The sequence below is a fragment of the Podarcis tiliguerta genome (genome assembly GCF_965153285.1).
Source record: "Podarcis tiliguerta genome assembly, chromosome: Z".
NCBI classification, from domain to species: domain Eukaryota; kingdom Metazoa; phylum Chordata; class Lepidosauria; order Squamata; family Lacertidae; genus Podarcis; species Podarcis tiliguerta.
This window is the reverse complement of record NC_139553.1, coordinates 46,022,962-46,037,393: the sequence shown is the minus strand read 5'-3', so window position 1 is coordinate 46,037,393 and position 14,432 is coordinate 46,022,962. Positions and strand designations below refer to the sequence as shown.

General features: G+C 46.3%; 1 protein-coding gene across 2 annotated transcripts; it reads left to right on the top strand.

The window, feature by feature from the left end:
- The first annotated feature begins 397 nt into the window (after positions 1 to 397).
- LOC310669031 (pinopsin-like) lies at positions 398 to 12,642 on the top strand. 2 transcript variants are annotated; one of them, XM_083422512.1, is made up of 4 exons: positions 398 to 1,047; positions 6,806 to 7,137; positions 8,095 to 8,328; positions 12,283 to 12,642. In XM_083422512.1, the coding sequence occupies exons 1-4, from the start codon at positions 672 to 674 to the stop codon at positions 12,496 to 12,498; spliced, it is 1,158 nt and encodes a 385-aa protein (XP_083278638.1). In that variant the 5' UTR covers positions 398 to 671; the 3' UTR covers positions 12,499 to 12,642. The 2 variants fall into 2 exon arrangements, with proteins under 2 accessions (XP_083278638.1, XP_083278637.1); XM_083422511.1 differs by having other exon boundaries at positions 8,092 to 8,328.
- The last annotated feature ends 1,790 nt before the right edge of the window (positions 12,643 to 14,432 follow it).

Here is a 14,432-nt window from a genome sequence, read left to right as displayed (position 1 = left end):
CAGGCACAAGAACGGTCCCTCTCGCCCTCCAAGGGGTAGGGCTTTGTTAAAGGCGGTTGCGTGAGGCGGAGGGGGGGGGGCGTTCTCCCATAGACAAAACGAGGGCTCACGCCGGCCTCTGGTCTCCTCGCGTGTCTTCATAAGTGTAAAGGCACAGGGATCCCCGTGCGTGCGCTGGCACCACTAGGACAGGGCACAACTTTGCGCAGCATTACTTCGCATTAGAAAATCGTGGCGAGGCAGGAGGGGCAACCCTTGAAAGGTGCGCTCCTTCAACTCTTCACTGTGTCTCCGGCTCAAGGCAGGGTGCACTGCTGCGCGAATACGCAGCTCCGTCCTCCTTCGCTGATTTGCGCTCCGTTGCGGCCAAGAGGCTTCCTCGTGGGTCCATGCTCCTCTGCTAAAGGCGCACAGGTTTCGCCCGCTTCAGGGGTTGGGCTGGGCGCGTGGGTCCCTCTGGAGAAGGGGGCTTGAGGGCTTGTGTACTTGAGGGCTTGATTGGAGAAGGTGCTCCGGGAAGGTTAGGGCAGAGCCAGCTGCTGCCCACACGCCTCTCTGGAAACTGTGGTGCTCGAGTGTTAGGCTGTCCTAAGTCGCGAGGTGCCCTGACAGTTTCTGCCAAATCCGCACCCCGAAGGCTTGGAGCAGCGTCAAGGCGCTGCGCTGCTGTCATGCTCTTGGCGCTGGGCGACCCGAGCCTCAACCTTTCCAACCAGAGCGCGGCGGGAAGCGCCGGTAACTTGAGTTTCGACAGCCAGCTGCTGGCCCCTCCTGGGAGCCTGGGACGGACGGGACACCTGACGGTGGCTGTGTGCCTGGGCGTCATCATGCTCCTGGGCAGCCTCAGCAACCTCCTGGTGGTGCTGATCTTCGTCAAGTTCCAGGCCATCCGGACGCCCATCAACCTGATCCTGCTCAACATCAGCCTCAGCGACCTCTTGGTCTGCGTCTTCGGGATCCCTTTCAGTTTCGCTTCCAGCGTGCGCGGCCGTTGGCTCCTAGGCAAGGCTGGCTGCAAGTGGTACGGCTTCGCCAACTCCCTCTTCGGTAGGTTTTTAGAGCAAGGCTCTGGTTTGGGGAAGGAGGCGCGTGGAATATTTGGGAAAGCAAGAGGGGTTTGCCTTTAGGGTATCCAAAGTTCCTGCGTGGTTTTAAACGTCGAAATTTCTGAAGCTCCAGTTCATTTATGAATTAATTTATTAGATTTAACTACCACCTTTCTCCTCCACAGTTCTAAAGATCTCCTTCCCTATGAGGTAGGCAGATAGACTGGCCAAGGGTCATCCAGTGCCAGTGTGATTCATGGCTGACCCTGGTCTCCCAGGTCATAGTCCAATATGCCAGCTGTTACAGCACCCTGGCTATGTGGAGACCACGCCAGAGAAAGCCATAGAGTTGACCCAGCCTTGACCAAAGCTATGTGCTGGGCTTGGTCCCATTCACACCAGTAAAGTGCTCCGGAACAGTCATGGAGAATCCTGGGGACTTGTTAAGCGTGATAGGAATTGTCACCCTGTGAGGCCAGCACCCTTTAACTACAGTTCCTTGGGGAAAACCATTGCTGTTAAAGAGTGCTTTAAATGTATGGTGTAGATCTGACTTTTCATTTCTGGCCCCCCAAATTTAGCAAATTGTATGAGTGATGCAAGTTTTCATAATTGCTTCTCTTATTTTGCCCAATTTATGCTGCATTTAAAAACTATTATTTGTATAATTTACTGTTGCTTTGCTGGTCGTGGAGAAAGGCAAATAGTTATTCCAAGCAGTTGGCAATTTTACTCTGCAGCACCCCCAGACTTTCAAAACTGTTCATGCACTTTCAAGCCATTCAGGAATCTTAGGACTCGGCCATACAGCTGCAAACGTTTTAAGTTCATTATACAAACATTACACTAGATGGCGATGGCGAGCTTTTGACCAATTCAATCTCTTTTTAAAACTATTTTTTTAAACATTTTCATAGCATTTTTTATATGTGCCTAGATTCCACCCTAGACAATGTCCATTCTGTGTACTGACCAGACCTAAACCTTCAATATGCCCACCCACCATGTGTGTCCTGGGACTTTGACCTTTCCGTCTTTCCAAACATGCATTTGCTGCATTCACAGGTCACATTTTTGGGGTGTACATCTAAAGATGCAATGTGTGAAATGACCATAAACAGCCACTATCTTTAAGGTCAAAAGGTGTCAGAATCTGGGGGTCTGGCAGGGTGGTGGATCTGAAAGCCCAGGCCAGCCCTACCGTTAGGTTGAGTGGGGTGGGGTGATTTTGGGTGTCATGAAAGGGCAGCTAATTCTTAGTAGTTTTATTTACTACCATTGCATTTGTACTCCTAGGGAGAGACATCTGTACAATTTTCTGTCTCAAGTGCCAAAATACCTTTGCCTGCCCTGTGGCTTAACTTTGGGCAGGGGGCGGGGCTACCTTTGTCTGCCTCACCTTGGGCAGTAACACATCTTGGTTTGGTTCCAGATGACCTGCATTCATCGTGATTTGTTTGCAGAATGCTTGAGGGGAGGTTAGATGAAACCAGCAATTTACACATTGCTGTTTGTTATTTCTGTGTGGGGAAATTAGATGGCAAGCACACTTTCAAGAGCGTTTCCGCATCACTTTCTCTACTGCAAAAGTCCAGTTTTCAGGAGGAAACAAGTTTGTTGCACAAGAATCAAATCAACTTTAATTGTGCAATCTGAAAATAGAAAACACCTCTGGACCTGCCATGAGTTGAGCTCAGTGGTTGATCTCTGAGCTGCTAGGGGCATCTCTGCAAATGTATTAACTGCCCCTAAAATTCCAGCTTCTTTCAGATATGGCTATCATTTTTGATGCCAGCAGGGTTGTAGGATAAAGCATCAATGTGCAGCCTGATTCTGCACTAATCTCCTGGGCATCTGTACCTCTGTAGCTCATCCATTGTTCATGATATTATCCGTATGTGACACAGTCAATCTCTCTAGCTGGGATGTGTCACAGTCCACCTGCTTCAGTCAGAAGCATGACCTCTCCTGCATGCACTCTTTCCTCTTTGCAGGGACTGGCTACCTTTCAACACATGTCTCACAAAGGAATTTTGTGTATGAAGATGCAGAGAATCATAAAGGCAAGACCTGGCCTTTATTGAGGGATAGATGCAAGATGAGATCTACCAGCTCTGAAATCAGGAAACAGGAAACAAACTTCCCAAGGATCACAGAGTCTGGCTTTTTTCCTTGTGAGAAGGTTATTTTCTATGTTTTTATAATGCCAATTTGCAAACAAGCGGGAGAAGCCAGCGTGGATGAAGAGGACGGCAACTAGTTCTGGCCTCTAAATATATGTAGGGCTGGTGCCAGCCTATTTTGCATCCTAGGCTAGGCTAACTACAGTGGTACCTCGGGTTACAGACGCTTCAGGTTACAGACTCCGCTAACCCAGAAATATTACCTCGGGTTAAGAACTTTGCTTTAGGATGAGAACAGAAATCGTGCTCTGGCGGCGCGGCGGCAGCAGGAGGCCCCATTAGCTAAAGTGGTGCTTCAGATTAAGAACAGTTTCAGGTTAAGTACGGACCTCCGGAACGAATTAAGTACTTAACCCGAGGTACCACTGTACTTGCATTCTCCAGCCCCAATTGCTAAATTCAATTTTCAGAAACAGGTGTCTTGTAGAAAAACTGAAGTGCACAAAACTTGAAACTGCTAAATTTATTTTAAATTGCAAGAGTACATCATACAATAATAATTATTGATTATTTCAAATACAAAAGAAAATGTTTCAACATGCAAATCATCTTGAATAATCTTGTGAATTTTGACATCAAAATTTAAGTCTCTTAAAAGTTTCCATTTCAGGCACATCAAAATCTCTGCATCTGGCACAATGGAACACTGATGGAAGTCAGAGCACACGGAAACACAGTTTATCTTCCCGCCTGAGTGGTACCTATTTATCTACTTGCACTGGTGTGCTTTCAAACTGCTAGGTTGGCAGGAGCAGGGACCGAGCAATGGGAGCTCACCCCGTCGCGGGGATTCGAACCGCCAACCTTCTGATCGGCAAACCCAAGAGGCTCAGTGGTTTAGAATACAGCACCACCTGTGCCTTATCCACACTTCCTGTTGTCCCATTGCTTTTCCCCCAGGGAAAACCACTCTTTAGTGCTCAATCGGAGCAAGCAGCAATTTGCTCCAGTCCAGATGGTTTTGCTTTATTAATCAGACATAGCTCACTAGAAAAATGAATACCTTTTCAAACAAAGATTATGATGTGACCGTAAGATTTAAAATTAAGTGATTTTCACTTTGTATGTGTGTGTGTTTGTGAACATAACTTCCAATCAACTCCCTATTTTAAGTATACATTTAAAAAACAATTCTAATGTATAATGCATTTTACCTAAAATGATTAAAAAATCACAATATAAAATAAAAGTAAAATATCATAATAAATTTATAATATATTACAAGAACTAATCTGTATAAAACTGTGCCCTTGAAAGGTCAGTTCTGTGGTGGAAATGACTGGCAGAATCCAGGGAGAAGAGTCGGTGGAAGAAGATTGGAAAAAAGTATATTTACAGAAATATTGTAAAATTAATGAATGTTAGAAGAATGCTGGAATGAAGTTATATGGTTTTAGCAGAAATGTTATAAAGAATTAAGTAAAAATTGATTGTTAAGGGGTTAAAGTAGAAAATTTAAAGTTAGATTGTGTTAAGATAGATTTTAGAACAAAAATTGAGAATGATGGAAAGGATTTGCTGAAATAGCTAATTGAACTAGAATACAAAAAAGGGAGGTGTGAGGAGGTCGATGAAACTAGTAAATGAAAGGTAAAGATAAAAAAAACAAAGGTCAGTTCTGCACCTGTTTGAGCTCTATACCCCATCTGGCTGCCTAGTTTGCCTGATCATAGCACTGGTCCTGAGGAAATGTCAGACCCCCCCCCCCAAAAAAAACCACAGCATGTGTGGTTCTTGCAACTGTACAAGGCTGCTTTTCGTTTAGCTAACTGCAAAACTCCATCCCAGCTGCCAAGCTCTTTCCCCTTTAGACCTTCACCAATGGCGTGTGTTAATTATTTAGGAGCCATCAGCTGGCAAGAAAACAGAATGCCTGTTCACTTTATGTCACAGAGCAGGGTTCTAGGCAAAATGTTATTAAGGTCAGCTTTGCCTGCTTGCAAAACTCCCCCCCCCCCAGCACGATTGATATAATTATTATTATCCATTAAACTTACTAGTCACTTTATGGACAAATTTAACTGCAAGCAACTTACGGCAATAAACAAATGACACATACATTAAAGCCTGCATTAAAAAAACAAAACCCAGAGGAAACAGCTAAAACTCACCCAAAGTTTTAAAAGGCAAGACTAAAACATCCCACCCCACCCAAAATGTTAAAAGCCAAAGGCTTGGTAGAAATGAATAATAAATAATATAACAAACTTTTATTTATATCCCGCCCTCCCCGGCCAAAGTTGGGCTCAGGGCGGCTAACATCAGATATATAACATTGGTAGAAAATCAGACAATAATTAAATTACCTCTTAAAAACAGGTCAAAATCAAATTAAAGTTTAATTAGATGGCTTTCCGCAGGGTTAGGGTTGGGAACAGTAAGTGCTCATTGGCCCAACTGTTTACGCTGATCTTATATGGGCCTGTGAGAATGCTGGGAGGCCTTATTCATATTAGTTCTTATACTAAAAGAAAAGGGGAGTCAGGCTGAGCCCTGACCAAAGGCTGTCTTGCAGGCCTTGCGGAAAGATGTCAAATCCCGCAGGGCCCTGATCTCTTGTGGCAGAGCGTTCCACCAGGCCGGGGCCAAGGCCGAAAAGGCCCTGGCCCTGGTTGAGGCCAGCCTAGAGGCCCAGGATCTCCAAGGTGTTATTATTTGCAGACCGTAAGGTACAAAGGTCCTAGGCCGTATAGAGCTTTAAAAGTTAAAACCAGCACCTTAAACTTGACCCTGTACTCCACCGGGAGCCAGGGCAGCTGGTATAGCACTGGATGAATGTGATCCCGCGGTGAAGACCGCGTAAGGAGTCTCGCCACGGCATTCTGCACCTGCTGGAGTTTCTCAGTCAGCTTCAAGGGCAGCTCCACATAGAGTGAGTTACAATAATCAAGCCTGGAGGTGACCGTCGCATGGATCACAGTGACAAGATCAGGGCGAGAGAGGTAAGGGACCAACTGTTTAGCACCACAGAGAAATGTTTTTTTTTCTTCCTGGTGCATAATGGTAAGTAATGATGGTGCCTGGCAAACCTCCTTGGGGAGAGCATCCCGCAAACAAGGAACCACCCCTTCTTGTGCTGCCCCCCCTCCAGACACTCCCCTTGGAAGGGGCACATGGAGAAGGACCTCTGGTGATGATTGCAGGTTATGGTTTAGTGTGGTGTAGTGGTTAAGAGCGGTAGTCTCGTAATCTGGGGAACCGGGTTCGCGTCTCCGCTCCTCCACATGCAACTGCTGGGTGACCTTGGGCCAGTCACACTTCTTTGAAGTCTCTCAGCCCCACTCACCTCACAGAGTGTTTGTTGTGGGGGAGGAAGGGAAAGGAGAATGTTAGCCGCTTTGAGACTCCTTTGGGTAGTGATAATGCGGGATATCAAATCCAAATTCTTCTTCTTCTTCTTCTTCTTCTTCTTCTTCTTCTTCTTCTTCTTCTTCTTCTTCTTCTTCTTCTTCTTCTTCTTCTTCTTCTTCTTCCTGAGCTGGATATCATCTGTCTTCCAATGTCACAGGTTTAGATTCCAGCATTTGAAAAGCAGATCTTTGATCTGTTAACTCTGGGCCGCTCTCTCTCTTGCAGGCATCGTTTCCCTTGTGTCTCTTGCCATCCTCTCCTACGAACGCTATGCCACGGTCCGGCAGATGCAGGCCAATCCGGTTGTGCCCAGTTACACCAAGTCCTGGCTTTACATCATTGGCTCCTGGATCTACTCTTTGTTCTGGACCTTGCCGCCTCTTTTCGGTTGGAGCAGCTATGGCCCCGAAGGGCACGGCACGACCTGCTCTGTCTCTTGGCATGCCAAGTCTCCCAGCAACTTCTCCTACATCATCTGCCTCTTCATCTTCTGCCTTGTCTTGCCCCTCCTGACGATGATCTACTGCTATGGGAAAATCCTGCAGACAATTAGAAAGGTAAACCAAAGCCCCCTAACCTCTTTGACAGAATGTGGTGGTGCAGTCGTGTGTGCGCACATGTCACGTTGCTGGCCTGAGGTTGTTAGCTTGGATTTGTTAGGAGAGGCAGGTGTGACTCTTGTTTGGAGCTGTGTCTAGGAGCTCTTCCATCTTCACCTCTGAGAGCAATTCCTTATGAAACATGCTTCAGAGTTAAATGGCTAGAACAGGGAGGCCAGCGATTTAGGGGAAACAGAAAAATCAGAAGGGCTCCCACAACTTGCACAAAATGTCTCCCTCCCCTTATTTATAGAATCCTGCTTCAAGAGAGAAGAACATTTACTTCTGGTGTAAGCTTATGAATGGTTGAATCACAGCGGCATTTTTAAGCTCCCAGGGATTGAGAGGTAGCTGTGAATTCTAACAGCTGGCAGTTGTGTAAGAGCCGAACGTTGCATACTGCGACTTCAGAAAAATCACAGGGACAATGAGACAATTACTGTCATTGACTTTTTTTTAAAAGAAAGAGCAGAGCCTCCAGAAATGATTTTTGTGAATAGAAGCAGATTAACAGCAAGGGTAACATGGGAAGCAGTGTGATATATTCTCCTTATATAAATAGCAAAGGCAATGCCAGGCTTTGAACACATTCTTCTGCTCAGATCCTGCTTGCGGGCGTCCCATAATGGGCCTCAGGATGCCCAACTCAGTGGGCCACTGGTGGCTCTTATGTTCTTGCGCACCCAGGAAGCTGTCAGAGGAAACTGAAGGAGCTGCTTGTTAATAAATACCTTTTCTACTGGGACATCTCCTGAACCACACAGACAGCCCCAGGTTTCAGAACGTTGTTCTAAAGACTTAAAGGAGCTAGTGCAAAAAAATGATTTGGGGAATGACCTGCGCTTGGGTAAGGTGGTACAGAATGCAATGAGGAAGAAACTCTATGAAAATGTCCCCTCTCTCATATTTTAGCAGGTCTGTAGATTCCACCTGACATCTGCTCAGAAAACAGAACACCACGTCCTGTTCATGGTTGTGTCAATGGTCACCTGTTACTTCCTCAGCTGGATGCCATATGGAATTGTCTCCCTGATCATGACATTTAGCCAGCCCGGAACAATCAGCCCCTCAGTGAGCATTATCACGTCCATTCTGGCCAAGACTAGCACGTTTGTGAACCCCATCCTTTACGTCCTCTTGAACAAGCAGGTAAGAACATGATAGCGTATCATGGGAACATCAGAAGAGCCCGGTGGAGCAGAACATGGAGAATAACCAGGCAGCACAGCATTATTTTGGGTCAAATCAGGCTGCAACTTTATTGTCTGCAGATGTAAGAGGTTTGGCATAGGCATTGGGTACAACCATTGGCTTCCAGTGTCCTAGCCTCTCCCTCTGCTCTCCCTTTTCTAACTTCTGCTGTGCATCCATTTGCTGCTACAAACACAGTTTCTCACTGACTGACATACAGTATTATAATAGTCTGTGCTCAACAACAATGCGTTGTGCTGCCTGGCTCTGCAAATCCACCCGCCTCTCCCCATCATCTTTTCCCCAAGGTATGTTTAAGCTTTAAATCACCAACTCTCACCTGCTGCTCATGACTTGGCAGGTTGCTGCTGCAGCACTGCTTGCGGCTGTGTGTGTGTGTGTGGAGTGTACAATTTTAGCACTATTGTTATTCTGCTCTGTTTTGAACCAAAATATTTCAACAGCCGGGATGATTTGGGAAAGGGCTTGAAAAAGCATGTGCAGAAAAAGCATCAAAGGACTGTTTGAGAGGCTTTAGCTGTGAGCATTTTTGTGACCTGCTAATGGCAAAACGGGCAACTTAGCATGTGGCTTGTTCTACAGATAAAATCTGTGCCTCCTTTTTTAAATAGCTGCAGGGGTGTTTCTCACGCTTCCTGTTCTTAGGTGCAGTTAGGGATTTGGAGATTGGGAAAGGTTACCTCTGAACCAGACCATTGAATCATAAGTCTGGCTGCTGGATCAGACCAAAGGACCATCTTGTTCTCACAGCAGCCAACAAGTTGCCCTAAAGGGTCACGAGGGTCATCTAGTCCAACCCCCTGCAGTGCAGGAGTCTTTTGCCCAACCTTGGACATGAACCCACAACCCTGAGAGTAAGAGTCTCCTGCTCTACCGACTAAGCTATGGGGCGATGGGTCTTAGTATTGCCAGTTTTCTTCTGCAAAATGAGTATTTTGTGGTGCCCATGGAAGTTTATTAGCTTTCTGAATGTGGAGCTGATATTCATAGGCACACAGCCCCCATCAGCAGTTGGAGAGCACAGATATCCTGGATGCCTGGAAGTTTTCCTGCTTGAGCCCCAGGGTCAGTTTCAGGTTTGACGTCAACCAGGCGTAGCAGGCCTTGGCAGGCTTACTTGACTTTGGCGGAGGTTCTCGGAGCAGTGCTGAGTCCCTGGGTAGAGCCACCCTTTCTGTTCCCCACGGCGCTCTGGTGTGGCGCTAGGTTGGGTGCTCTGTGGGAAATCAGTAAGAGCAGCCAGATCCAGAAAACTGGTGCTGCTGAAAGAGTCAGGCTGGTGGGGAAAATGAAGAAGGGGTCCAGGGCAGGAATCAGCAATGGCCTCCGAAAACTCCCCAAGAATGCCTGGCAGGGCCCCTTGGAAGGGAGGCAGTGAGAGACTGCTGGTGCAGCCCTGGCTCATTTAAGTGGGGCTTTCGTGGGAGAGCATCCAGGGAGATCTACTAGGGCCAGAGCCCAGTGGCAGAGCACCTGCTTTCCATGCAGAAAACCCTAATTCAATCCCCAGCATGAAACTCTGGGAAGCCACTTCCAGTCAGTGTAGACCATGGGTAGGCAACCTAAGGCCCACGGGCCGGATCTGGCCCAATCGCCTTCTCAATCCGGCCTGCGGACGGTCCGGGAATCAGCATGTTTTTACATGAGTAGAATGTGTGCTTTTATTTCAGATGCATCTCTGGGTTATTTGTGGGACATAGGAATTCGTTTATTTATTTATTTTTTCAAAATATAGTCCGCCCCCCCACCAAGGTCTGAGGGACAGTGGACCGGCCCCCTGCTGAAAAAGTTTGCTGACCCCTGGTGAAGACATTATTGAGCTTGGTGGACTAATACCCTGGCTCTGTATAAGGCAGCTTCCCAGGCTACTGTGGTCTGGTTCAGACTTGTGCCCAAGTGGGTTCATCAGTGAGGGAGGGGCATGTTTTGTTTTGCATTTGATGATTAGTAACATCCCCACCCTGCTTCATGTTGCTGCTTTGAATTATAATAGAATTCAATAGAAGTGGGGGGCGGTAGCTGGCAGCAATAAGGAGCTGGGAGGGGCACTGGTGAGTTCTGTGCCTCTACCCCACAGGCTTCAACCTCAAATTCTAGCCCTGGAGAAAACTGGAATTCCCTCTCTGCTTTTGCAGACTGTAACTAGGGCTGCAAAAGTCCAAAGGGGTATGTGTAGGGTTTTTGCTATTCCCTTGCCGGTGCAGTACTCTTGAGCCCATGATGCTGAGTTTAGTGATTCACCACAGAACTGCATGCTCCTTGCTCCACATCAGGGCTAAGCTCTATCTGGTGCCAGCTAGAGTTCCCACACAAACTATAATTTGTAACCATGGTTTGAAGCTGGCTTAGCAAACCCTGGTTTAGACCAACCTTGGTTCATGTTAACCCCAGCTGATTCCAGTGAACCATAAAAGGAAGGGAGAATTTGTGTGTGATTGGGAAGAAGAGAGAATGGTGCATATTAGAACATACCACCAGCTTGCAAAACCCAGACTTTGGCTTGGGGACAGGTGGTGCTTACAGCTGAACTGGGTTTCTGGAGATAAGTTTGTGGTGGAGCACATGCTTTGTATGGGGAAACTCCCAAGTTCACTCCAGGCATCTCCAGTTTAAAAAGGATCAGTCAGATGGGAACAAACCCTTCTCAGCCTGGGCTCTTGCAGGAGCACTGCCAGTTAAAGCAGATCAGGGATTAGGGTCCTGTGGCACACCAGGTGTTTTTGGGCTCCAACACCCACTGGCCCCAGGCAGCAAGGCCACTGGTCGGGAATGGAAGGATTTGGAGTCTAGCAACATCTGAGGAGCCAAGGAATTCCCCCCTACTGGTAAATTAGAAACCAGGCATAAATGTAAGCATTGCCATTGGTGGCCACAAGGTGGCAGCAAGCAACTATGGTTTCTTCAGAAGGCCCGGGAATCTGCCTGCTGTTAGCGATAATATACTGAGCTAGGATGCTTGCTGCTGCGACCTTCTGCATGCAAAGCAGGTGCTCTACTACAGCCCTTCCCCTCTGTTGCTTTGGTTGAGCTGCCAACAACCTTTGGTTTTCTGACCCTTAGGCTCCTTGCTTTTTATGACTGCTTCCCAGTTGCTTTTTAGTCCTTAGCCTGTCCCAACCCTAGCCTTCCCTAGGTGAAGTTTTGGTCTTAGCACAAGTACCTTTTCTCATGAAAGCTGGGCTGTGAAAGTTTGCTTTTGCTGACAGATCTCCTCCCAAAGTCATGGAGATGTTTGCAGACATTTCGGCAGCATTGTGCTAGGCGAGGGTCGGAATTGGGAAAGACGGTGGGATCTGAGATTAAACCTCTGTCTCTTTAAACGTTTGCAAAGAGCAACTCGGGAGAAAATGAACTGGAGCAAGACTAAGGTCCCTTTGCTGTTTCAAGCCTGCCTCTCCTCCCCAAACTCCTGTTGGTCCCCCTGCCCATGAGGAAAAAAGAAATCAGTGTCATGGCTACATATTTTCTTCTTGGAGACTTGTAGTAACTTTGGGGAGCAGTGAAGAACAGGGGTAATGTAGGTGTGGTGTAGAATGCCCCCCCCCCACATTGCACTGCTGATCCAAATGCCCCCAGCTTTTCTTTTTGCAAGAGTGTAAAGGCACTGGTGATCCAACCCCAGGACTTCCTTTGCCTCATTTGGTGCTGAATTAGCTAGTAGGGGAGGCTTCACTGCCATAAATAAGCTTGATACGAAACAGATTATTCTGCCTAGGGAAGTAAGGAAAGCACAAGCCTGCTGCTTGCTTTGAGAATCCAAAGCAAGAAACTAAATTGAGGGTTGAATGTGATGGCTAAAAAGATCTGCGCAAGTTAACTGCAGTGAGCTTGTTTGTTTTTGCTTGCATGCTGAATTTCACATTTTGTTTGGTTTCCTTCCCCCGCCTCCAGTTTTACAAGTGTTTCATCCTTCTCATGAAATGCGGGCCTCCACCAAAGCAACTGCAAACTACTTTGAATTCAAAAGCAAGCCAGGATTTCAACAATGCAGCTGGTGGAACTTTCGAAATGCATTTGTCCTGCATGCAAACAGGTGAAAGGCCAAACGATAGGGATGCTGGGCTCCCCCCTACAAGGAAGCAGAAAACTCCTGTGGTTTCACTATGAGTCCTGGCTTGAAGAGGCTTGTTCTGGCATCTTCAGCCTCATGCCCATTTGATGACTTGCACCTAGACTTCCAGACTGATCCATAGTCACACGTGCTTGCTCAAAACTTTGAGAGCACTTAGAGGTGAGTGGGGGACCTTATCTCTAGAAATGCCCAATGCTACCCTGCTTGTACTTATCGCGCAGTATTGGAAGACACAAGAATTACCCACTCTGGAAGAATGGCAGATGAAGGTGATGGACTACATGGAATTGGCAAAAATGACCGGCAGAATCAGAGACCAGGGAGAAGAGACGGTGGAAGAAGATTGGAAGAAATTTAAAGACTATTTACAGAAATATTATAAGATTAATGAATGTTAGAATGACATCGGATTGAGGTTAAAAGTTATTAGCAATAAGTGGTGAAGGAGTATGGAAAATTCGAAGGTTAAAAGGTGTAAAATTAAAAGGTCGAATATATTAAGTTATTAAGAAAAGATTAGGACACATTAAGATATTAAGATAAAGACTAAGTTAAGATAAAGGGAAGGAATTTGCTGAATAAATATTTGAATTGGAATACAGGGAGGGGAGGTGTGGGGAAGTCTGGGAAATAAGTAAATGCAAGGAATAGTCATGAAAATGGAATTGTTTTTATTTGTTTTTTCTGTGTTGTTGTTCTCGTGTGTTTTTTGTATTTTTGTACTTTTGTATTTTCTCTTTTGGTTTTTTCTTTTTATGTAAAAACCCTAATAAAAATATTATAAAAAAAATTAAAAATGCTACCCTGCTTGTTGCTGGAGTGTAGCACCAGAGTGACGAAGTGTGAACTCTGCTGTATGGAAAAGAAATCAGAAGATGCTGTCAGCTTTTTAGGTTTTGCACAGGAGAGCAGGTGACTCATTGCTGCCTCTCTCTGCCAGCCAGTTCCAGTCAGATGCCTGTCCACACTACTACAACTTTATGCCAGCTTTATTGCAGTTTAAATGTTGTGGCTTCCCCCAAGATCAGAGGCGTAACTAGGCTCTCTCCCACCCTTGGCAAGGAGATTTATTGGTGCCTCCAAATCAAATGGAGATCATGGATCAGAAACCAAAAGGTTTTGTTGTCACCTTCTTGGCTCTGCAAGTGACTTCTTCCACGGCTATTAGTGACTTCTAATGCCATGAGCATTAGAAACTACCTTATACTGTTGGCCTTTGTAGGCTAGGCATCCTCAGTATTCTTTTGACTACAGTCCCCATCAGCCCTAGCCAAGGATGATGGGACTTTTAGTCCATAGCATCTGGAAGGCACCAGTTTGTGGAAAGGCTGATGCAGCCCAGTTACCGTCAACCCAAACTGAGAACAGCTGTCCAGGATCTCGGGCAGAGAGGGGCCTAACTATTGAGAGATACTACCTGCTACCTGTGACTCCTCTCTCAATCTGTCCTGGCATTTGTGTACTTCCTGGTATGATGCAAGCAATGTCCTCAGGCCAGGCCTTGTGCAGAGCTTAGGCCGACAGCTACGCAAGGCACCGAGAAGAGCTCAGGTGTTGCTTCAGCGACAGCCAGAGCTCATCCAAACTTACGCTTTTCCCGCTGCTTTCCTCCTCTTTACCACTGAAGTGGAGTAAACATCAATTGGGTTTTCTGCAGATTAGTGTTTCTTCTGATTCAGCAATGAAGAGTCGGTTGTCCCAGGAAAAGCAGTGGGGCAAACAGAAAAACTGCTCAAACCTGTGACTAGGAAGCATGGGACAAGCAGAAACCTCTCAGACCCATGCTGTCTAGGCATGGGACAAGTTTGAGCATGCAGGCTAAAATTGCAGAGTTTTGAAAAACAGAGTGCGAGATTGGCTCCATTATTATCAAATAATGGAGGCATATAATTTGGACAAAAAAAATAGGCTTCCAGGTGGAAAAATCAAAATTAGAAACAGAATTGTTAGAACCCAAGGTTAAGAATTT